Genomic DNA, 24,335 nt, shown 5'->3' with positions numbered 1-24,335 from the left:
GGTCCATCACCTGTGCAAACAAAAGTGCATATTCTCAGTTAGGGTATGCTTTTTGGGAGACTTGTAATGACATTTCACTTTAACTTCTGATGGTGTTTGCCTCATAAAGCAGACTGTACATAGTGAGGAGATTTGCATTGCAGTGAGTGCTGTGTACAGTGCATCCCCTGCAAACTGTGTTCCAGACAGCGCTGGACCGCACTGCATGAAGCACAGACTCCCACTGACCGGTCGCCAGATCAGTCCCCAGGGGGGGGTCGGCCTCGGAGGCCATCAGCCAGCCTGTTCGCCCTCAGCAGGACGCCCACCACCCAGACGGTCTGCAAGTTCTGCCGTCTGGCCCCCTGGACCATGAGCGATGCCCCCACCCTGGACTACGAGCTGTTCTCCCCGGGGGCTCCGCTCACCAGCCCCCCCACGGGCCCCCCGCTGGTGGGGGACGCCGAACAGAAGACCGCCTTCGCCTTCGTAGGCCTCCTGCTCGTCTTCCTGGTTTTCCTGGTGGTGCGCTGCTTCCGCATCCTGCTGGACCCCTACAGCCGCATGCCGGCCTCCTCCTGGACCGACCACAAGGAGGGGCTGGAGAGGGGCCAGTTCGACTACGCGCTGGTGTAGCCCGGAGAGAGAGAGGGGAGCGCCAGGGACGCCCTTCTGCCTTAAACCCTCCCTGTTCTCGTCCCGTTGTCCCCCGTTCACAAGAGAGCTTCAAGGTGGCCAGCCTGCAGCCCCTCTCCTAGTGGACGCCATCCTTTGCCAGCAGAAGGAGTATTGGAGGTAGCTAGCTCCCAGTTTTGTTAACAGGTGCATGCGGTTGGAAAGGTGAGGACCGTTTCGTGTCTGAGTGTGTCACGTGTATCAAGGTTACAAGGCTGCAGCAGTTAAGGAACGAGACTATTGGACAAAATCTAGAATGCAGCAGCTGTGTTCCCTTGGCTGGCCGAAGCACGGTTGACACTGGCTCTGCCTATTACAGAAGGATAGTCCCAGTGAAGGCTTCTAAGGCTGTGCCTGTTTAAATACAAAACGTTTGACTAATTTTCTGATGAGGAAAAACTAAAGTGACGACAGACCTATTGAAACAAGATGAGCCGTGGAACAACTGACTGATCAATCCAGTGACAGTCTGGGTGGATACCTTTTTATTAAAGGGGGGGTTGGTGTGAAAGGTGGGGATTTTGGGGTGCAGAGATTGGCTGAATAAGTCTGAATGCTTGGTGAGCATACTCCTATAAAGAGCCAAAGCAGAACCCTTTGGCTCTTTATAGGAGTGATTTTGGACACAGGTGTCCAGTTGGCAGGGAATGATTTATACTTACAAGGAACTGAAAGTCCTTCCCTGCCAACTGGACACCTGTGTCCAAACTCACTCCTATAAAGAGCCAAAGGGTTCTGCTTTTACTACAGCCTTAGAGCCTTTTGCAAAGACAGTCCTTAGTGCTAGCTACACTGAGAGATTCCTCACTGCACACCCTGGCAAGCTGCGACAGTCTGTTCTCTGTCTTTCAAAGCCATATCTCTAGACCTGTGTGTATCAATGTTTAGGTCCTTAAACCTTACCTTGGTCTTCAAAGCTTGGCGACCTTGCGTTGTGTACATGTAAAAGGTTAGATCTGCTTTTATTTTATTTTTTTGTATGGGTCAGTTTCTTTTTTTGCAAATGCTTGCCAAGTTATTTTTTAAATGTAGTTCTTAGACTCTATTAAAGGAGTCTTGTTGGAGTTACCAAGCTTTGGAGAAGAGGTGGGAGATGTAGGTGAGGACACGTTTGTGCTTTGACTGGAAGATTTCTAAGTAGTCTGGATATTTTATCCTCACAAGTTTTATTCAGCTGGGTGACTTCTATGAAATAAAGGAGATTTTTTTTTTCCTTCCATTGCCTTCTGCTTTAGAGTCTGTTATTCTCTGAAGTGAATAACTAACAGCAGGATTTCTAATTGTCATTATCATCACAGTTATGGAATCTGTACACATGTCTTGCTGGCTTACGCCAAGAGAGAAAGGAGAATCAGCCTTCCCACGCTTCCATTTTTGAGAATCAGAAAAACGAATCTGACCTAGTTTGTGATTTCTCAAGTCTTAAACAAAACAAGACACTGCACCTTACAACATTAATGTTCACAAGTCATACCAAATGCATTTTTCATCTTGGAAAGCTTGCTAAGGTTTTTTACTAGCAGAATGTTTCATCTGTTTCTTCATGTGAGATCATGTGTATTTACATCTGCTCTCTGTATGACAGGGGTGCACAGCTTCTCTGGTTTTCCTTGTACCTCATCTCTTAAATATCCGATTGAACTCGTTAATTGCTTGATTGGCCATGCTGAACTGGAGCTGGGCTCCTCTATCATATGGCGTTACAACAGTACTTTCCTGATGCTGTCATAAAAACACGAAGTCTCTGAAATCGAAGCACTGGTGTTTTACCCTGCATATTGGAAACAGCTGTGACAAAACATCTGTGTTCAGCTGTAATAGTTCCCAGGTTAAAAGGTGTAGGAATAATCTTTTATCCTGAGGATTTTCCAGTTGTGTCCGAGCGCCTTCAGGCCAGCGTGGAGAGAGACCCATTAGGGCTAGAGACACAGGCCTGCTGGTTGAGAAAAATGCATTTTATTTCAAACACAGCACACCAGTGTCTCTAGGAGAACAGTCTGGGACAGGGCTTACCAGTTGTGCTCCTTTGCTGTTTTCTGATTCAATCTGAGGTTGACTGCCTGAAGCATTCATTGAAAGAACACAATGCCCTTTTGGAATATTTACAAGGTTTATGTCGCCTCCGCAGTTTGAGATTATTTTTCCATATGAAACAAATACAAAAACAGGTATATGGAACCCAAAGATCAGGATTTATAAGCTAATGTCTTGAGTTGGCCTCCCGTTGCAGGAGTTTTGAGTCAAATGTGCAGGGCCTGGTGTTTTTTTTTTGTTCCCCACAACATAATCTGTCTAATTGGTAATTACCTGCATTAACAGTAATACGTCTATCCAGGCTCAGTGGTGTTTTGTAAGTATATTTACACATACTGAAGCTTCGAGTAATAGTGTGAAAGACCTTAAGAAAATAAGTAGGAAAATAATTTGGGCAGAGAGAGCAGGAAAGGGGTAATTTGTTTCAGCCCTTTCCCAAGCCTGCATGGCAGCAGGGATCTTCCTAGAGCTACTCAGGTTTGACACTTTGAACCAATGTCGCAGACGCTTTGCTTTCTGCCACTATTTTGTTCTTGATAAAACAAAAAGAGAAAACTGGCCCATGATTTTAAAAATATAACCCACAATATTTTTTATTAGCATGAATGTTTGAGACAACAGTGGAAAAACAAATCTGAAAATTACAGTTTTCAGATATATGTGCCCAAACCTTAAGCAAACAATCTTTTTTTTTTTCCCAGTACAATGCAAAAACATTAAGTGAGTATTAAGGAAGCAAGCTGAATTAAACCCCCCATTTACAACTGGTTTGCCTCAACAGGTAATTATTGTATAACCGCTTATCAGAATCCAGGGCCTGAGGGGTTAATGGCAGTGCTTCCTCACAGCACCTTTGATGATTTGCCTGTTTTTCCACAAAACAAAACAAAATCCAGACTGACTGGTAACCGTGTTTTTCAAGTCTGAAACCAAAGCGGAGATACAGTACACACACATTCTTACTTTTACAATGTAGTGGCAAGTAAAACAAAAGGACAAAAAGAGATACAAAGTATACACGTTCACATGTTAGAAGAGCTGAAAATAAACGGTTATGCATAAATATAGCTGAAGGCTGGTAACAGTGTAGGATCCACTAATGGTTAGATAGCAGAACCACTGTAGGGTATTTAGCACCAGAAGATTTTTTTTTAAAAGGTAGGTGACTGAAGGTCCTTAGTACTGAGGACAGTTTGTGTTGCTCTTTAGAAACTGTTTGTGCTTTATTGCAGGTTTTTGGTTGCCTCTGAAGTCTCCTAGCTCTGCATTTGAAGGATAGGTTTTTCCAGTTGGCAGACTAACCCCCACCAGTTTTTTTTATTAGCCATTTCTGTAGCATGGGCCAGGCTCTCTTTGGATCCTGGGAATTTTTACATTCTCCAACATATAACCCCCCCTTCCCTCCATTATCAGACAGTATGAAGATGTAAAGACAGCGAGGAGAGAGAGCACAAGGGCTACATGCTGATATTTATATGGGTTAGACTGCAGAGCAGCAGTGATCAAAACCAGTCCCAGGGAGGGCAGGGTACGCTACTAAGGCTTGTTCCTTTATCAATGCCCTAATGCTGTAACTGAGCAGAACAAACTCTTTGGATCAGCACATAAGGTTTTCAATCCCATTTGGTTTGACAGCCTTTGATGCTCCTTAAAATAATAATAAAACAAAATCTACATTTCACTTAAAAATATACAATTTTTTCAAAAAAAGCGAGTTTAAGGTTATTGGGTTTTTCAGCATTGAAACAGTACACAAAACAAAAATATTCAAAATGTACCTACTATAAAAAAAAGTTCCTCTTCTTCTTCTGCAATTGAGATTCCCAGAGACTGCGGTATCACTTCTAGTACAGTATGGATTTTGGATTTGTTTAGCACCATTGTATAAAAAAAGTAAAAGACCTGATACATTGTGTTCTTAACGAAGCTGTGAGTTTTAGTGCACGATTTCTTTGTGTTTGCATGCATCTTTCATTTGTACATGAGTATTGTGTATACAAAAAATGATGCATTAACAGTGTACAACCTGTCAATAGCAATCTGTCCTTTGACTGGGTGATGAATCACCGAAATAGGAAGCCATCATATCAGCTTTATTTGGTTGTCTATGCCCTAAGACCTGTCAAAGGATCAAGAACCTAGTAGGATGCATTAAGATGAAACATCCTTGTAAAGCACCTTAGGCCCTGTGGTCATCTTTGTCCCACATTTTTGTTTTCTCCTTAAAGTTGCGTTTATTGTAAACTGTGACAAGCATGCAGCTACATGCTCAAATTGTACCTCCTCCAGTTGTGAAAGAGGTCTACTTTTGTGTAAACAAGTAAATGGTCTTAATTCCAAATTCCAGTTCCGCACCAGTCACCTAACCCAATAGCTCCCTCTGCTGCACACAAGTAGCATGACAGGTTTCTGGTTCAGTCAGGCATCGTGTGATTGGAACAGTTGCAGATGTACAGTTACTGGGGGGGGGTGAGGTAGAGGCATGCTGTGACCTACACAAACACATTGGTGCACCGAAACTCCCACTCCATTGAGAGATGATTGCAACAGTAGTAGCCTAGTAGCCAGTTATGTCATGTCTGAGCGCAGTACCTTCATTTTTCTTAAGATCTGAAAGGTTGCTTGAGTGTTGCAGTCCTTCATGTGAGCAATTTTTTTTTAACAATATGATACATTTACGATTACAAAGAATACTGCTGGCAGCAGCGGAACCTCGACCCTTCACACAGTTTGGACGCCCCCCCTCCCTTGCCCCCCCAGCGCCGGGACAGAAAGTGGGCAACAGTCTGCACCACAGCTGTCTGGGTTAGCGGGTGGATCGAGGTACTCAAACTCGTGGCCTTTTACTTTCCCCAATCTGGCACCTCATCGTCTTCACCAGCCTGCTCCTAGCATCCCTACTATTTCCCCAGCATCAGAGGGAAAGATGGAAGACAAGAAGTGTACCATCCTACACATTAGACAGAGTTAAAAGATGGACCAGATCCAGGTGTTGGAAAGAGTTAAAACAAGCTGTGGGAGTTTTTCTACTACTCACCAAAATTGCATTATATACAGTACAAACTGACAGGGGTTCTCTGGGGCTCTTTTCTGCAGGATGGAGAATTTGCCCAGTCCTCTTCTGGAACACAAAGGGAGAGACGCAAGCCCTACATTGTACAAAGAAAGGGTTTGGCAACAATAAGACTGCAATTCTCGTGAGGCTGTAGCTCAGGGCTCCAAGTCCTGATGTGGAAAGCAAAAGACCATTAGGGTTGTAGGTCTCATTTACAGAGGTTTCAGCCTCGATTGCTGGAGGGCCTGGTGTCTTCTGCTTTCTGAGTGTTCAATTTAAAAAAAGTAATCTAATTATTTTCTTATAAATTAATGGGAGTTTTCTCAAGGTCTTTTACTGATAATTATTGATGTATTATCATGACTATATATACTGTATAATTATACTACTCACTTCATTCTACTCATTGCAGTGATAAAACTGTTACCTATGAAACACCTTCGGGCCTGGTTAAGTGTTAATTAATTAGGCCAGCTCTGTAACTGAGAGCTCTAGAGGAATAAAAATCAGAAGATAGCGGGCCCTGCAGGAACCGGGTTCGACATGCCTGCTCTGAGGTGGCAGCAGACCTGTGCAGGGGGGTTTGATTGGTTCAGTTAAAGCCTGTAGCCAATCGGCCTTGTGCTGCTGCTGATTAAAGGAGACCTAGCAATGCTGCTGGCCTGTCAGCATCAAGGACTGGACTTACTGTAGTTCTCCCAGACCCTGCAGTTCTGCCTCCGGAGCTCCCCCGTGCTCCCAGACTTCCATCTTGGCACGCGGAGCAGGGGCTGAGGGCGCTGGAATGGGCCTCGGAGAAGCACCGGCGCTACTGCCCCAGCCTGCCGTGCGCGCAGGCTCCAGGCACTGCCGAGGAAACGCGGCCCGAACGGCGCGCGTCTTCTCACAAACCTCTTCGCTGGGACGCCGAGGCAAAAGGTGGCTCCTGAACGTTTCAGCTTTTCCTTTCAAAGAGAGGCCTGGATGAGCAGGGGAGAGGCGGGGCAGGGGGAGAAAGGGAGCTGGCCGGGGAACGGGGGCAGGGGAGGGCTCTTTAGTGAAGGTGGATGTGCAGTTTGATCCGCAGCGCGTCCCCAATCTCCCCCAGGAGGTAATTGGCGTCGTGCTCGTCCTCCAGCTGGCGTAGCCGGCGCGGGCCGAAGATGGGCAGGCTGGCAATCTCCAGGCGGTAGGAGCCGGGAGCGGGGGCCTTGCGCCCCAGGCGCAGAACGCTCTTCCCGTCGCGGCGCTCCAGGATGCGGAAGTGGCCGTTCTGGTTGCCGTGGGTGATGACGTAGCGCACGTGGTGCTCCAGAGGCTCGATGGCGGGCAGCAGCTCCAGGATGGGCTCCTTGTTCTGCAGCATGGCCAGGCTCAGGTTCATGGGAATGGCGGCCTGGGTGTCCACACTGGCCAGGCTCACACGGGACTCCTGGGAAGGCAAGGCCAACGACAAGGTGGCAGGAGTCAGTTGAAATAAATCAGGACTTTGCTAAATGTGAATTTGGTTACATTTGTGATACTACAGTCCACTCTATAGTAACCTGCTATTAATGGCATTTGGCCATGAACAACCCTAACCCCTGATCCAGAAATCCCATTGCGAATGCCGAGACTGTAAAGTGGATTGTACAGTTCTGAGGAGATTTAGAACTGAAGCTGTGTATTTTTAAGTGCAAGCTTCTAAGAAGCACTAACAAAGATGGCAAAGAAGGCATTAGAAGACTTGTTGTCACTGGCCTAAGCAGACTGGCACTGATATGCCAGATTGCAATGCTCAGTTTTTCATACCCAGTGCCCACGTGTCCTGGGCCCAGGAGAGGGGTACTGTACCTGCTGCAGCGTGTTGTCCCCAGTGCTGCGCTTGTGCCGCGCGCCCTTGTCGTAGTTGCCGTTGATCTTGCACTCGTAGCAGGTCTCCGGGGACAGCGCGCTCTCGTCGTCCTCCTCCGGGATGAGGTACTGGCCCTGGCCCTGGCCCTGGCCAAACCCAAGCCCGGTGATGCAGTGCCTGGGCAGGGGTGGGGGGCGGGGCGCAAGAGGAGAGAACAGAGAAATAGAGAAGGACGAGTTCAACATCTAACTGAGCAGCTGCATTCACAGAGACAGGACCGCCTTCACAGACGCCAATTCAATTAAAAGCCTGTCTGAAGAAGGTTTTGAGTCTGGATTAGAATGCGTTCGCGATAGGTGACTCTCCGATATCCTTAGGGATAGAATTCCAGAGTTATGTGGCATGACAAGAGAAGGCCCCGTCACCCATAGTATGTAAAAGATATTAGGGGACAAAATCAGATGAACAGGTACTGAAGAGCCTTATAGGAGTTTGCTTTTAAAGGTGACACAAAACCTGATAGGAAACCTGTGCAAGGACTCCAGGACAGGGGTAATGCGATCACTTGCATGTGACCTGGTCAGGATTCTGGCTACCAAATTCTGGACATACTGAAGTTTCTTCCATGTGGAATTAAGATACCCCAGCGAGTAAGGCGTCGCTGGAATTGGGAATGTCTTGCCCATTCCTCAGATCCCCCCAGCCCCACACACTCACCCCTGCCCTGCTCGGAAGTACCCTCCAGGACAGCCGCACAGGTATCCCCCATCCGTGTTGGAGCAGCCGAAGCTGCAGGGGTTGCTGCCCATGGAGCACTCGTTCACATCCTGGCAGCCGCCCGCGCTCTGCTCGAAGTCGAAGCCCGACGGGCACACGCACTTGAAGCTGCCCAGGGTGTTGTAGCAGGAGGCCGACCCGCAGGTGTTGGAGTTGGAACACTCGTTCTCGTCTGGGCGAGACAAAGAGGGGGCAGGGGGCGCGTCAGAGAGGACGGTCACAGACAGCCGCACGCCGACGTCCGTCTGGGGGCCGTGAAGGACCTCTAAAGCTAGTTTACCCCTCCTCTAAAACAAGGGGGGTCCGGCCCTTGCTCCTGGAGGTGCCTCTACACATGATGCAAATTTAAAGGAAACTAGACACCTGCCCCTCCAGGGACATGTTTTACAGGAACTGTCCTTTAGCAGTTGGTTAAGATCTACATGATACAGGAGGCCTGACTCGCCCTCCACACTCAAATAAATCGGTTCAATTAAGACAGCAGGATCAGGAAGGGAGCTGTGCTCACCCACACACTGGTTCCACTGGTAGTGCTGCACGTAGCCCTGGGGGCAGCCGCAGCGGTAGCCCCCCAGCATGTTCTGGCAGCCGTGCTGACAGCGGTGGTTGCTGCTGCACTCGTCCACATCTGGGCAGAGAGGGGGAGAAGGGGGCGTCAGTCCGGTGAAGATATTCTATTACGGTTTCGTTTGGAAAGCCCGTTCATTAATTTATATCATAAAAGGAATGGCAATGCTGTGATTTTATTGCTGCATGTGTCTGGCATTCCCTATTATTCGTCTTCTTAAAATGTTTATCGATTTCATATTCATATTAAAAGAAAGCACCCCATTCCAACAGATGAGTTTTGTTTGCATAGCTGGAGTTTCTCATTACCTTATATTCTTTTTTATTTTCTGATTCTATATTCTTTTTTTTTATTTTCAAAGCGTTCGCTTTGGCTTTCAAACCACGTTTGAGCCAGGACCAAGCGAAACCACTTGGAAAACTGCCCGGACAAACACGGAATTACAGTTCCTATAGACGTATGCTTTTCCTTTTATCAAGTTTTAGTTTTAGGCTGAGAAGCCCGAATCGTGTTCAAAGCGCAGAGCCAGTGAAGAGCGCTGCTTTGACCTCTGGCCCCACGCCGACCCGCTGTGCTGTTGCAGTAGAACCCCAGTATGAGACGCCGACCCGTGACATGCAGGGCAGGGCACCCACCTTCGCAGTCCAGGCCCGTGCCGTCCAGGGAGAAGCCCTTCTGACACTCGCAGCTGAAGCTGCCAGGCGTGTTCTGGCAGGACGCCCGGGTGCCGCACAGGTTGGGCTGGGATGTGCACTCGTTGTTGTCTGCAGGACAGAGCCGGGACACGTCTCAGAGAACAAGCATTCAGAACGCCTCGCTCGAGCAAGTGAGAATACATGAGTAACACACAGGTGTTACACACCCACTGAGACTATCCCTTCAGAGCTTACATTTCATCACTGTAGAGCTGTAACGTCTGTATTTGACCATACTTTGTACCTTGTCTTGCATTGGTTTAGTTACTGTATTGTGCCGAGTTACTTTGCAAACTTCCTTCACTCTGTTCCTGCACTGTTCATTTTCTGCCTTTCAGCAATTGTTTTGAATATAGTCTCCTTGGATGGAACAGTGAGCTAAATAGTAATAACTATTTATGTTACCTGGGTCACTAGGTGGCAAACAATTGTATCACTGTCAAATCCTAAAATATGAGGAACAAATTGATCTAACTTATCCATTGACACATGCCAGGGACATGACTATCTTTATTGAAGGCTGCTCTGGAACAGCGTGCTGTTCTCCAATCTGTGCTGATCCAAAGTCTGAATACCCCCCTGGGGGCACTGCAGTCTGCAGCTGAGCGTGGAGAACCAGGCCCCCTCTCCCACAGGTCTCACTCACCAATACAGGCCGACTGGTGCTGGGTGAAGCCAGGAGGGCACTTGCAGGTGAAGCTGCCGATGGTGTTGATGCACAGGAACTGGCAGTTGTGCTGCTTGGTGGAGCACTCGTCAAGGTCTAGAGGGAAGAGGTGGACAAAACACAACATCTGACCAAACCAGACTGGAGCACAGAACATCAGACCAGCCTAGGAGTTAGAGCCCTAATGTGTTTTTTTTTTGGTGTGTGGGAGGAGTATGTCATTTTTACTAATTTATTTTGGCGACGCTTTTATCCAAAGCGACTTAGATTTGCAAACATTTTAGTGCAAACAGCAGGGTATTTTAGTGCATCAGTTCTCAAGGGGACTCCAATAGTGTCTCAACTGGGACTTGAACCCACAACTGACCACTGCGCCACACTGCTACCTGCTTTCTCTTTGCAAACTTTTTTTCTGTGGAGGCACTGCATTGAACAGGAGAGGGGGGTTGCATTCATGTGCGTTGATTTTCTGCATTTGCCAGATTGATGAAAGTATCGGTGTTGAGAACAAAGTGAAATTCCTCAGTGCTGGTCCAGTGTGACATTAAATCACTTTGCCATGGTAAAAAAAAAACACGGTTTAGCTTGATTTACTGTGAGGGCCTGTGCTGGTCAGACTGAGCACACCTCAGAGTTACTTTCCCGAGCGCTGGTCTTAGTCCCGCACCCCCTACCAGACTGACCCTCGCAGCTCAGGGATGCCTACCTTTGCAGGTCTTGCCATCAGGCTGCAGGATGTACCCCCGGGGGCAGGAGCACACGTAGCTGCCCTCGGTGTTCTTGCACAGGAAGTTACACGGCTTGGGGGACTGCGAACACTCGTCCAAATCTGCACATCAGAGGAACAGAACTGAACAGGGAGCTAAAGCACCAGACATGACAAGCTACTAAACAGGGTGGCAGCTATATAAGAGGGCAAAGAAAGACTAGTCTGATGTCAGTGAAGCTAGATGTTTCAGACACTGGGATATGGGCCACCGAGGGGTTTGAGACATAACATATCTTCTTAATATCTGCATAGAACTACAGCAGCTACAAATGAAACTTATTTTCACGTTAATGACAAACATCATCTTCTTCCTGTAGGAACATAAGGTACACAAGGTGGAGTTAGGAACAAAGTCAGGATTAAGACAGAATGCTGGGAAAATCTTAAGCATTTCTCATTTCTCATGCAATACAATTCTACTGCTTCAGATGAGATTGTCAGGGGGGGTCTGATTCAAGTATTTCAAATCCTGAAAGTTACTGAGCAAGTTCACACAGAACACTACTGCAAGACCAATACTGAACCAAGGATCTGAGGACACAAGTGTAAGCTAAGAGGGAGTGTATTCAGGTCTGAAGACAGTAAGCATTTCTTTACACAAAGGGTTGTGGGGGTCTGAAACAAACTGGCCAGTCACATTATTGAAGAAGATTCTGTGGGATCCTTTAAGAAACAGTACTGAATGAAGTCCAGTAATGAAATTAGCCAGATGGGTCAAACTGGCCTGCTCTGCTCTGTAACTGTTCCTGTGTTGTTCTGTACTTGCTGACAGGCTTTCTAGAGCGACAGTGCCCTGAGTGTGCTTGCCAGCTGGAGCAGGGAGGCAGGGGTCCTTACCGACGCAGGTGGTGCTGGTCAGGTCCGTGGTGTAGCCCGTGTTGCAGTGGCAGCGGTAGGAACCGCGGGTGTTGATGCACTGGCCATGCTTGCACAGGTCAGGAAGCACCCGGCACTCATCCACATCTGAAACGACAGCCGGAAGGGGGTTTCTTAGAGATGCACACTGTTTTGGGCGGGGGGGGACACCGAGCACAACAACCCCCCTCCCCCATTCCTCGTTTTCTTCTGCGGCTGACTAGACCAAAGACAGAGGTGGGTTTCAAGTGCACTTGCAAAAACGCAAGCGAATATTCCTCCACGCCTCATCTGTTCAACTCTCATCAGCCCCAGCCCGTGCAGCGGGCGGTTCTGAAATGTTTGAGGATGCCCTGAGAAGGTGGGTTTGACAGAGCGGGGTGGACAGCGTCTGGCAGATGTGTGGTTGACATGCAGGTCTCGCCTCGAAGAGCAAGGCTGGCCTTCGAACCTATTTGAACTCGCATTCGAACCCGGGGTCGGACGGGGACAGCTTCTTTTTCTCTTTCACTGGCACGGTCCTGATTGAACAGGCAGGACACGCCCTCACAAAAAAGCTGAGGCAAGAGGAAGACTGTTCTGAACGTGCAGTGCTTACCTCTGCCATCTGTGGTGTAGCCCGGCCCCAGGGGACACATCCTCTTGTACTGGACTGTGCCGGGGAGTGGGCAGAGCTCACAGTGGGAGCCCCAGCCACGGCCTCCGTTGCAGCAGCACTCGGACTTGGTGACGGAGTTGCGGTTGGTGGACGACTGCTGGCACATGGTCTGCAACACCTCGGTGAAACAGAAGCCCTGCCTGTTGTCTGTGGAGAAGGAGAGAAGACAGCGTGTCAACGATACCAGAGCCACAGACACGCGGTCGATCTTCTTCGTGTGTATACGGGGTTGCAGAACTCAGTATTGCCGTAATAGAAGCTGTGAACCTGTTCAGTCTTTAGGATGTTGAAAGATCACTCTCTAAATAAACGTTAATTTATTTAACTCTCATTCATCTTAGCAATTGGTGATTGCAATGCTCTAGTACAATAACAAATTCAAATTCTTCTATTTAAAACATCTGCAAACTGCACAGATGCCTAAAGCCTCACACAACTGTCCTCATATGTACAGTGTCAGGTGTAATACAGAATAAAATCTTTTGTCTCCAGCATTAAACAGTTGGGTAAAAAAGAGAATAAACCGGTTCTTGGTTTCCTTTGCTTTCAGACAGCTCATTTTCTAAAACAAGGGAGGAAACGCTCCGGGTCAGTCCTGCGTGCCAGGCTGGTGTCAGGGTGCGGTGCCAGAGCCAGTGCTGGTGTCACAGACTCACCGATGCACTCTGTGCCAGTGGGGCTGGCCTGGAAGCCCTCATTGCAGTTGCAGCGGTAGCTCCCCACAGTGTTGACACACTGCCCGTTCTTGCAGATGCCAGGCTTGGTCCGGCACTCGTTGGTGTCTGCCAGGGATGCAAACGGGGAGGGTGGAGAGGAGAGGGCAGATTGCGGAGGTCAGACGTTGGCAAGAATCAAGGACATATGGGACTGTAGGATAATCTCTCCATGTCTCTTCCTGTCTCCTTTTAAAGCTAAGATAAAGCTACTTTCGTTTTTGTGTGGAGACAAATGATATGGGGGATTTATTTGCTATTCAGACAAGAATTTGCCAGCAGAATTGAAAAATTCTTTGTAACCAGAAATGTATTGTATTAGTATTACAGGAGTGACATTAACAAGGTTGTAGCTGACCTACAGCATTATCAGTTTATTACATGACTAACAAAAGGGCACACAGCTCCCAAATGCATGTGGTGATGTATAGTTTAACATTATACATCATACATCAAGTGTATTTTAATTATGCACTTATGAAGTATAACTTGCAAAATGTATAATACAATGTTCATTAATCAATGATTAATTTTGTATTCTAATATATAAATAAGCCATAATACTAATTTATTCATCTCATTATAACAGTTCCAAGCAGGAAGACTTTCCCTGCATCTCTGTATTATAATGGCTATATGCATACACTGATTAACGTGTCCCTGTCGTAATTCTGGTGATCTGCTCAATGCCCTGAGCAGGAGCCTTCATTCTTCCGGGATCTCTCTCCTCCACCCTGCTCACCGCCAGGCGCCCTCTCTGGGACCCGGCAGTGCCGCCCTCGCCCCCTCCCGGCGCCCGCACTCACCCATGCAGCCCTCCCCATCCGGCCGGCGCTGCATGCCCACTGGGCAGATGCACATGAAGGTGCCGATGAGGTTCTTGCAGGTCATCCCTCGGGATTCGCAATCGTGGAGCCCCTCGGCACACTCGTCCTGGTCTAGGGTCGGGTGGGGTGAGGAGAGAACAGGGATGCAGTGAGAAGAGGAGAGTAGGGGCATGACCAATACAAAGCACATGCCCAGCAAGCAGATATTTAGCATTCGCCATCCTGCCATGACAAGTATGGCACTGCGGTTTTACCGCTGCACAGCTCCCAGCTCCTTGGCGCTCTACCTTTGCACATCCTGTTGTCCTCTCGCAGGGTGTAGCCTGCTGGGCAGGTGCACTCGTAGGAGCCGAAGGTGTTGATGCAGCGGAAGGCGCAGAGCAGGGGGTTGAGGGCGCACTCGTTGATATCTGAGGACAGAGAGACAGGCAGCGGTCAGGACTGAAGGGCCCGCGCAGATCGGTGCATCAGACGTCACCCGTTGCGCCAATCAATGCAAAGGTGCAGACGAACCGTGCGTCTGTCATGGACTGACCTTCGCATGTCATCATGGGCCCGGGTTCGAAGCCCTCCTGACAGGCGCACTCGAAGCCGCCCACCACGTTGGTGCAGGTCCCGTTCCTGCAGGGGTTCCCGATGGAGCACTCGTCCGTGTCTGGGACAGAGAAGGGAGAGGAGGGGGAGGGGGTGAGATATTAAAAACCGCCGCAGCCCTGTTTCTGAGGCCGCAGAGACTCGCTAAAAAAAACCAGGGGGCTGCAGCTCGTTTTCTGCTGCAAAATGAAAAACGTGAACAGCTGAATCAGAATGCAGGCAGGGGCCCAACTCTCAGTGGGTGTCCTCAAGATTAATACTCGGTTACTTGCAGCACTTCGCAATCGTATCAGCTTCCACATTAATTATATACAGACTTGCATAGTTCTGAGATTTTTATGCAAGTCTGACATAAAAACACTGACCTTTCAGTCTGAACTGCTTACTTTACCTGTTATTTAACTGTCCTAAGAAGTCCTTAGCTGGTCAAAATCTTTTAAAACCGATAACTAATAACACACCACAAAGCACTGTTGCATGGAAGTTAAATATGTTCAGCAAAACTTAATGAAAACCTCTTAAAGGTCATAGAGAAAAGCATCTCTCACTGTCACCGAATTTGGTGTCTTATTTTTTTTTTAAATAGTGCAGAAAACAGCTCATTAATAACCAACAGATAACAATTTAAATGGGAAAACTTCCCAATTCCTGGTCAGACTGTGAAAGCTAATATCAGGTGTCAGAGTCAGCTTGCCCTAAACAATTAACTTTAAAAAAGTCAGTATTTTACTACAGTATTACGTGTGCAACAGAATTAGAGATACAGAAAACAGAAAGTATAATATTTAAATAGCTATTTACCTTTAGAGTCCCTTTGCCTGATACCAGTATGTGAACGCCTGGGAACAATCCCGCCTCCAATTCCCTTTTTTAAACAGAATTCCCTTTCCCCAAACTCCGAGTCGGAGCTGCCTTGTGTCCACGTCCACTCCTCCCGGTCAGCGGCCCTCCTTACCTACGCAGTTGACGCCGGTATAGTCCAAGTTGTATCCGAAGGGGCACTCGCAGCGGAAGGAGCCATCCGTGTTGATGCATATCCCGTTCACACAGATCCCAGGGTTTTCCTGACACTCGTTCATGTCTGGAAGAGGGAGGCGCAGCAGGGACAGCAGTGAAAAGGACACATCAGCGTGCAGGAGCCCACATGCCACCGTGTTAACAGTTAATCGTTAATCTGCTAAACTCGGAGTCAGGCTGCACCAGAGATGGAGAACGCAGGCTGGGATGGCTCTCCACAGTCCCCGTTTGAAAAGGCACTAGCTCCGCCACGCTCGTGCTGTCTGGTGTCTCTCTGTGCTCACCTTCACGGGTGTCTCCAATGCCAGGTATGCTTCCATGGCCGTAGGGACAAAGGTCAAGGAAGGCGGCTGGGAAACAGGAAAGCAGAGTCATGATTCTTTTACAAACGCAAGAAGGTCCTCATTCAAAGTCCTTACGAGGCTGGACGCCTGTACATGAGCCTCTGCGATGTATTTACATGATAGATAGCTAGGACAGTGGTTTCTATTTTATTGTAGTATCCTTTCAGGTACGCCAGTTAAAGACACAGGATGGATCAATGGCAAAACTATTGAGAATACTGCAACTTAGTTTAAGGGGAACCACCACGGGCTCTAAGGCAGCTGGAACAGCCAACAGGCTCAGGAGGTTGAGAACTAATGGCGTGATGATGCGGTCATGCTCGGTTGGCACTCACCTTCTCCCTCGCGTGGGCACAGCTCACAGGGATCGCCCCAGCCCTCCCCTGGCATCATGCTGCAGCAGCACTTGGTTTTAGTCGTGTTGTAGGCTTTGGGCACGGAGCACTTCATGCCCTCAAAGCTGGTATAGCAGAAACTCTGCCGCGTATCTGAGGTCAAGAGAGGTCAGGGGGGCATAGTGAGGGAAGTGCCAACGGTGGTTCACGCCAGCCAGGCGTGGAGACGACAGGCTCTGCTCTGAAAGACTACTATTAATCACAGAAGCCAAAATACACCCCTGCAACTACGTTAGTGTCGGTTTTATATATAATTTCTTCCATAAATATGTACCAGTATGCACCATTATTAATGTAACTCTAGAATTATAATCAAATGAACCCAAAGCTTGGAAATACATAGAAGATACTTTGTCTTATTTCCATTTACACATCCAATAATGGCTACAAGTATTCTAGACGTTTTTTTTTTACATTTACTAATATTGATTATATGGAAAATGCATTGTGCTACTTACAACAGCACTGCAATACACAGCTACTTAGACTTTATTATACATTTCCAGACATTGACACCTTTAAAGTATATTATTTATAGAAATATAACTATGTAATTCAGCCACCCTGCCTTGTACCATGGCTGTCCACAAATAAGCTGGCAGTGTACACTAGGAAAACACATTCAGGCCACTTCCAATGAAGAGACCAGTCCAAGTAAAACAAAATAATGCGTATCACTGAGTTTGCACAAAGAAATAAGGCAGAAAGATTTTACCGGAATATTGTTTAGCCAGTATTTAGAGTAGTGTCAGCTCTCACAAATTATGACTTCATATTAGATTTCTAAATATCATGTTTACAGCAACAGCAAAAAACTGAATCTCATTAGAGGAAGAAGAGACCATTTAATTCTGGATTAGTGGGAAGGGGGTTAATGAGCATCACCCCGACAGCCCAGGAAGGCTGTGGTCTTACCAAAGCAGCGCCTCCCATTGTCGGACAGCACAAAGCCTGGCTGACAGTTGCACTGGAAGCTGCCTGGGGTGTTGGTGCATTCACCGAACAGGCAGAGGTTGGGCTCCACTTCACACTCGTTGATGTCTGTGGGAGGCAAGCAAAGGGACAGTGCTGTAAGTGTTAGCAGCTTTGCCTGGTTGCACTGATCCCAGAAGGGGAGTGGCTTTGAGCACCCCTGGGGGCTGGCGAGCCTGCTCTGGTGTTCACCGTTAAGGAGATACAGGCTTTGTAGATGAGGTCTACCATGCATCACCCAGGTGGATGCTGCACTTCAGTGGTGGAAAAATCCAAACCCATTCTATACGTAGGGGGCTCTGGGATTTAAAGTACAAAAAATGTAAGCAATTATAATTTATTTTTTAATTAATAATAACCATTCCTTACACTGAAACTGCACTTTTCTGGACTCTCGACTCAAAGCGCTTTACAGGTAATGGGGACTCCCCTCTACCACCAGCAGTGTGCAGCCCCACATGGATGATGTGATGGCAGCCATAGTGCGCTAGTACACCCCTGACCACACCAGCTCTCAGTGGGAAGGAGAGCAGAGTGATGAAGCCAGTTCACAGATGGGGAACAATAGGAGGCCATGATTGGTAAAGGCAGGAGGAAATTACTATATTACCGATACACTGGTCGTTCTGCACTGAATATCCAGATGGACAGATGCAGCGGAAAGAGCCATCCAGGTTCTGGCAGGTCCCTGGAGAGCAGGTCCCAGGTAAACTTATACACTCATTGACATCTGAGGGAAGAGCAGAAGCAGGTTAGGACACACTGGCACTAGCAGGGCCTTTGCCAGCCGCGGTCTCATGGACATGAAAGGCAGTGGTCACAGCTTTCTTGCCATGGCGCTTAAAGCCAGTAGGCCACTTACCAACACAGTTCTTGCCATCCAGCGTGAGCTCGTAGCCTTCCTGACACAAGCACTGGAAAGAGCCCTGGCTGTTAACACACTGGCCGTTCCGACACACCTGGCCCACCAGCGCCGTGCATTCGTCCACATCTGTAACAAAAGACACAACACGCTGACTCCCAATAGACTGGAAACTGTTCCGTACGGCACAGTGGAGGAGCCCGGCTCATGAAGACTCTGCGCTGCATGCATGCCTACCAAGTTATGTACTGCGTCATATCCCAGGAACTGGGAGTAGAGAGCTGTGCACGTACCCATGCAGTCATTGTTGTGGGTGAGCTCGAATCCGGGGAAGCAGAGGCAGTTGTAGGAGCCCACAGTGTTCTTACAGGTGCCATTTCCGCAGGGCTGACGATCGCACTCGTCGATGTCTGGGGAGAGACAGGATGGTGACATTCTATCTATGAGTCTCTTTTATGTGTACGAGCGGGGTCTCATAGACGATCACCATACTGCCTTGTCCAACTGACCTCCTGAATAAAGCCACTTGTTTGCTTAAAGGGAAGGACACCACTGGTGCACAAAATATCCCTTGATCTTATTCCCAATTATTTCAGATTATTTCAGATTTAGTGGGGACTACTCTCACATAAACACCACGTGCAGTTTCTTCCATGAAACATGACCTTCTATAAACTCAAGACCGCTAACAACATGAAGAGCATGTTCATACAGTGGCTCTCAGTGAGCCAGAGGAAGTAATTTCCCTGAATAAAGAAAAAACAAATTAAGGATGCAAACAGTTGCGATAATTACAGAATTATGTTGGTCAATGTTACATTCTTACATGACCCCCTGTCTACCCACAACACATGTTCAGCTGATCGCGTGACACGTGGCTGGTTCCTCACCCATGCACATGGTCTGATCGGCCGTCGCCTTGAAGCCGTTGTGACAGAGACAGCGGTAGCTGCCCTGCGTGTCAATACACTCTCCGTGACTGCACACGTTGGGGATCTCCTGACACTCGTTTCGGTCTGCAGAAGAAGAGGATGGGGGGGGGGGTGAGTGGAGCCCAGTGAGACTTTTGCTGGACAAAGCTTGCAAAGAGGGGCCAGATGTAACTTTGGTGATTAGAGAGGATGAACATCGAAAGAAAGGGGCCTCTTTCACTGTAGCTTTAACGTATAATGCTTAGGCTAGAGCAGGTGATTAATATTCTTCAAAGTGAGAGAATTAATCTGTTACATGAGCAAATTACATGAGCACGCATAACCTGGAATGTTCAGATCTGCAATTTACCATCTGCTATAAAGTGATTGCTCCTTAATTAATACATATAGTGCAAGAATAACCCTTCAAGAAGCTGTGCAGCCCTCAAGTGTCTTGTGTTTGGCAGTAAGAAAAGTAGCTATTCTGCCAGGAAGTGGGAAATCTCAGCGCAACCATATGGTCTGTCAGGATCTTACTACAGTGTAGTCTGTAAGATAAAAGAACAAGAGTTCACTGACCTACGCATGCTCCGCTGGGGGACAGCTTGAACCCGGGCGAGCATTCACAGCGATAGCTGCCAGGGATGTTGATGCAGTTGGCATTACGTTGGCACAAGTTTTCCCCACTGTTGCACTCATCAATATCTGAAACAGAGGAAAAAAGGAGCAGATAGGTTGAAGCCTTGAAAAACGCATTCAAAAAGTAACACGGTCATATTGTGATTTTATTTCTAATGAAGCATCGCTCGTACGAAGGTGACTGGACGGTTTCCATATTAATCTGCACCTTCACAAATCAGCAGGATGTTGTTGTAGCTGAATCCCATGGGACACTCGCACCGGAAGCTGCCGATCTGGTTGATACACACACCATTGGCACAAATCCCAGGGATCTCGCGGCATTCGTCGATATCTGGAAAACAATCACAGCATTTCAGGAATGGGGCTTTTTTTCTTATAGAGCTTATTCCCGTTTAAAAATAAACCACGTTTAATTGTTCCCTATCTTAAAAATTAACTAGATCTTTTGCTAAATACTAATCTAAAAATACTTGTTGAAACCTAGCCCCAACCCTAAACATATAGTAACCCTTATAAGGCTTGCAATAACACTGACAATAATCATTACTTTAAGTGATCCTACATCTAATCCTAGCACTAGATGTGGATTTTCTGCCTCCGATCAGAGTACAGTAAGTTAATCTTACCAATGGGTTTTCCTGTGTGAATGTCAATGATGAAGCCTGGTGCCTGGTTTCCACACAGAAGCTGGTATTCCGCTAGACAAAATAAACCAGAAGGAAATCACAAGCTGCAATACTTTCAAAAGAGTGAAGAGTGAAGATATCCTTCCTGCCGCAGAACTATAGAAAAGTACATCCTACACAGTTGATCAGCTATATATCAAAAGCACTGTGGAGCTTGCTACAAACTAAAAAGTTTATTTTTTTTAACGCTTGAGTGGACTGTAGCCTTTTCAGAGGCTCAGTTACTTGGTGTTAATTCTATACTTGGGAACACCCTGGTATTCTTAGAAAACTGTTTTATGTTACTGTATTTATCCTACTGTATTGACGATAGCAAATGCTGTTCTGTAGTTCAGTCAAATTCCAATAACGACAAAATTAGTTGATTCATATAAAGGGGTAGCATACTTAATACTTTGGCGTCAAGTCGCCTGGCTGAGGACGTACCAGCGCTGGCCGAATTTGTAGTGGGCAGCTACCGAGTATTTATGTTGGAGAGAGCAACCATACGAGTAGAATTTAACTTCTATTAAAAAACTCCAGTTTGAGCATGCCTCAGTATGCCAACTGACTGGAGATCTGGATTGGCATGAGGGACGAATCGGCCACACAGCTGAAGACTCACAGGTGGCAGGCGTCGGGCAGGGCTCGCAGGGCTTGTTCCAGGCCTTGCCCACGTTGTATGCGCAGCAGCACATCTTCTTGGTCATGTTGAAGGACAGCTCGTTCTCGCAGGTGTCGTTGAAGTTGCGATAGCACACACTCTTCCTCATGTCTGCAAGCACCAGCAAAAAAAAAAAACAGTGAGACTGCCGGAAATGGGATGATCAGTTTCACTGATCACTGGCATCATGCTTTTAGATCAGCCACTCCAAAATGATGGGCAGGAAACATCTCAATTTATTTCTCAAGATAATGGCCACTTACCCATGCAGTTGTTACCCCCGTTGACCTGCATGTACTCTGGTGGGCAGACACATGTGTAGTTGCCCAACGTGTTGTAACAGGTGCCAGGGCCACAGATGCCAATATGGGCTGTGCACTCGTCGATATCTGGGAGAAAACAATTAGATCTTGAACTTCTGCTTACAGGTGGCATCGTAACAGAGACTGGAACTATGAAAGTGTTGTAGAGGAGGGCACTGTTTGCCTGTTCTTGAATAAGTTCATCTGGGATCTTCCACTCACCCTCACAGATGCGGGTCTCTTCGTTGAGGTAGTACCCAGGCGGGCATTCACACTGGAAGCTGCCAAAGGTGTTGACGCAGTTTCCTCCCTGGCACAGGCCGGGCAGCTCCTGGCACTCATCGATATCTGTGGCGCAAACACAGGGAGGACTGCGCTCAGCATGCAGGAAAAAGGGACCCTATATTGTCAACGTTTCCCTCCAACCCATGTGCTCTGAATTCAGGTCAGATCATTCTATAGCGGGGTGTCTTAAAAAGGAAAGTAGGATACTGAAGCTGTCCTACGTTGAGATGGCAGTACTATGTGTGGTACACTGGAAGTTAATAAAATCTAATAAAAAAGAAAAATATACTAAAACACATTTTAAATACATACTTTTAATGAACAATACTGATACCCTGTGACCCACTTCTACCACTTCATGAAAACTAGTGCTGCAAGATATTTCAAGACAGCCATCAAACAAACCCTCCAGAGCTCTGTGGTTAGGTGGCCTTCAGAAGCACCAGGAGCCTCCATGTTCTCTTACCTTCTAGGATGACAGTGATGGGATTTGGACGGAACCCCTCTCCTCCCGGACAGAGAGTCTTGTACTCCGCTACAGGAGAGAAAACACTTCATTACCTCCAGCCTCCAGACTTCTTATGAGGCGGAGCTCAGAGTTGAGTCAACACAAGAAATTCCACGACGGTACGTACTGGAGTTGACAGGTGGGCACAGCTCGCAGGGGTTCCCCCAGGCCCCCCCTAGCGAACAGCAGCAGGACGCCCTTGTGACGCCAACGCCAATCTCCGCGCTGCAGGATATGCCCCCGTCTCCCCGCGCCAGGGTGTCCAGAAAACAGTTGCCCACGCGGGTATCTGTCCAGGGACAGACAGCGAGAGAGAGTGAGATGGGCTCAGGCAGAAAAATCCATTCCATCCAGCAAGTTTTACTACTCTTGAATTTGTAATGCCCCTGTTAAGAATAAATTAACTTATGAAACATTTACTGCTTTCTGCTTCATTCTTTGATCTTTCTCTTCCGTTTATTTTAATTCCAAACATGCAATCTGCTCAAGTATGAAATCTGACAGTGTCAATGAAAGCACTTAATGCTATGAATGTTGGAAATAAAGGTGATATTGTGTTTTTTTCACTGCTGCTCACTACTGTATTTCATATTCAAAAACCTTCATTTTTCAAAAGCTGTAACTTTTAATCTCCTCTCAAAAAATGAATAATCATCTCCCTGAAATGAATTACTGCTTGCATCCTGAAAAGCCCTTCGATCAAGCTACCAAGTGGTGCAGTACAGAAAGACTCCAGTAGGAGGCACACTTACCCACACAGCCCACACCGGTGGGGTTGAGCTCAAAATCTGGAGGACAGTTACACAGATAGCTGCCCGGTGTGTTCACACACAGTCCGTTTATGCAGTTGACTGGATCAGCACACTCATTTACATCTGAAATGCAGCAGACAAGGGGATGTGGGAGAGAAAGCAGGTGAGATGAGTGACTATTGAGTTGTTATGGTGGACATTTCTATTTTTGATGGGAATGGGGTAACCTATAACACAGTGGGTAAAACTATCAAGATGCATACTTTGTTGTTTGGTTTTGTCAAAACAATTACAATCAATTCCTTCGCGATGGTGCTGCAACTCATATTAAAACCTGGAGAATTCCACCCCGTCTTTGACATGAGCACCTTAATCTTCTGAACAGCTGTTATATTTTTATCTTTTTAAACCCAATCCCCGCTATAGAACGAGATGCTTCTTTCTGAGATACACAATGCACATCACAAAACATAAAAGAGAAAGAATGAAGAGAAGGCATGCAGAGAAACACACTGGTGCAACAAACATATTAATCCAATATTGCTCACAAGAGCTATAGCAGGTTCAGTAGCTAAAGCTATGGTATAATCCTTCTGAGATCAGCCAGCAATGGGGTCAAGCACAAGATGAAAATGGACTACAACGTTCAAAGCACCCAATATCACACTAAATAATGCTGATCATAACTATAAAAGCAAATTGCACTGTTTCACAAAGGAATGCAAGATATAATGTGGACATTATTACAACTCACTGTCTCAGGTATGCTGGAGGTAATACTTAGGATACCAGTCATCCTCGTTTCTCACTTTTCTCTCCCCTTTCTTTGCACTTGTGCATTTGACAAATAAACCGAACTTAAATTTAAACCTTCCCCTTAAGTACTCCCCTTTAGTTTACAGGAGATGCAAACAGGTACCTGGAGCTCAGAAGTCAAATGTTTAATATGGAATGTGTTCAGTATTTGAGGTGCTTGCTGGCTGTATTGCCTTGCCTTCCTTGCTCAGGGACTCACAGAACCCATCATCAGGCCACTCACCTGTACAGTTGCCCCCGCTGCGGTCAAGCTCATAACCATCATCACACACACAGCGGAACATGCCCGGCAAGTTCTGACAGGTGCCAAACACGCAGATGTTCTGGAAGTTACATTCGTCAATGTCTGGAAGGGGAAGAGAGAGACATTTTCAGAACGGATGGCACCGACCAACCCTTCTTCGGACAGGACAGATAGATCAGATGTTTTAAAACCTGTTTTCCCCCCCAAAAAAAAGAAAACCACTTACCTTGTAAAACGTCAAGAAGTAACAAGCCGTTGCACGGAAAATGAAAAGAGC

At 47.1% G+C, this 24,335-nt stretch overlaps 2 protein-coding genes across 2 annotated transcripts in view; one reads left to right on the top strand and one right to left on the bottom strand.

Annotated features, from left to right (window-relative positions):
• The first annotated feature begins 250 nt into the window (after positions 1-250).
• Positions 251-1,871, top strand: LOC102699107 (cortexin-1). Its single transcript, XM_069186147.1, has one exon. It carries the CDS (start codon positions 352-354, stop codon positions 613-615), a length of 264 nt encoding a protein of 87 aa, XP_069042248.1. The 5' UTR covers positions 251-351; the 3' UTR covers positions 616-1,871.
• Positions 1,872-5,463: 3,592 nt separating this feature from the next.
• The window catches only part of fbn2b (fibrillin 2b), a 71,359-nt gene continuing 52,487 nt past the window's right edge, over positions 5,464-24,335 (bottom strand). Inside the window, exons 35-65 of the mRNA XM_069186146.1 lie at positions 24,038-24,160; positions 22,999-23,121; positions 22,374-22,535; positions 22,205-22,273; positions 21,676-21,801; positions 21,415-21,540; positions 21,113-21,262; positions 20,449-20,520; positions 20,028-20,153; positions 19,760-19,885; positions 19,160-19,285; positions 18,563-18,679; positions 18,270-18,398; positions 18,018-18,137; positions 17,351-17,476; positions 16,376-16,528; positions 15,981-16,046; positions 15,635-15,760; positions 14,621-14,740; positions 14,373-14,495; positions 14,065-14,196; positions 13,202-13,327; positions 12,486-12,692; positions 11,870-11,995; positions 10,970-11,092; positions 10,243-10,359; positions 9,537-9,665; positions 8,842-8,961; positions 8,274-8,505; positions 7,556-7,733; positions 5,464-7,154 (exon numbers count right to left, since the gene is read on the bottom strand). Of these exons, the coding sequence (XP_069042247.1) occupies positions 6,777-7,154; positions 7,556-7,733; positions 8,274-8,505; positions 8,842-8,961; positions 9,537-9,665; positions 10,243-10,359; positions 10,970-11,092; positions 11,870-11,995; positions 12,486-12,692; positions 13,202-13,327; positions 14,065-14,196; positions 14,373-14,495; positions 14,621-14,740; positions 15,635-15,760; positions 15,981-16,046; positions 16,376-16,528; positions 17,351-17,476; positions 18,018-18,137; positions 18,270-18,398; positions 18,563-18,679; positions 19,160-19,285; positions 19,760-19,885; positions 20,028-20,153; positions 20,449-20,520; positions 21,113-21,262; positions 21,415-21,540; positions 21,676-21,801; positions 22,205-22,273; positions 22,374-22,535; positions 22,999-23,121; positions 24,038-24,160 (4,277 nt within the window). The 3' untranslated portion in view covers positions 5,464-6,776. The remainder of the gene's footprint in view (positions 7,155-7,555; positions 7,734-8,273; positions 8,506-8,841; positions 8,962-9,536; positions 9,666-10,242; positions 10,360-10,969; positions 11,093-11,869; positions 11,996-12,485; positions 12,693-13,201; positions 13,328-14,064; positions 14,197-14,372; positions 14,496-14,620; positions 14,741-15,634; positions 15,761-15,980; positions 16,047-16,375; positions 16,529-17,350; positions 17,477-18,017; positions 18,138-18,269; positions 18,399-18,562; positions 18,680-19,159; positions 19,286-19,759; positions 19,886-20,027; positions 20,154-20,448; positions 20,521-21,112; positions 21,263-21,414; positions 21,541-21,675; positions 21,802-22,204; positions 22,274-22,373; positions 22,536-22,998; positions 23,122-24,037; positions 24,161-24,335) is intronic.

Source organism: Lepisosteus oculatus, chromosome 29 (assembly GCF_040954835.1).
Source record: "Lepisosteus oculatus isolate fLepOcu1 chromosome 29, fLepOcu1.hap2, whole genome shotgun sequence".
NCBI classification, from domain to species: Eukaryota; Metazoa; Chordata; class Actinopteri; order Semionotiformes; family Lepisosteidae; genus Lepisosteus; species Lepisosteus oculatus.
This window is presented reverse-complemented; position numbering and strand designations above follow the sequence as displayed.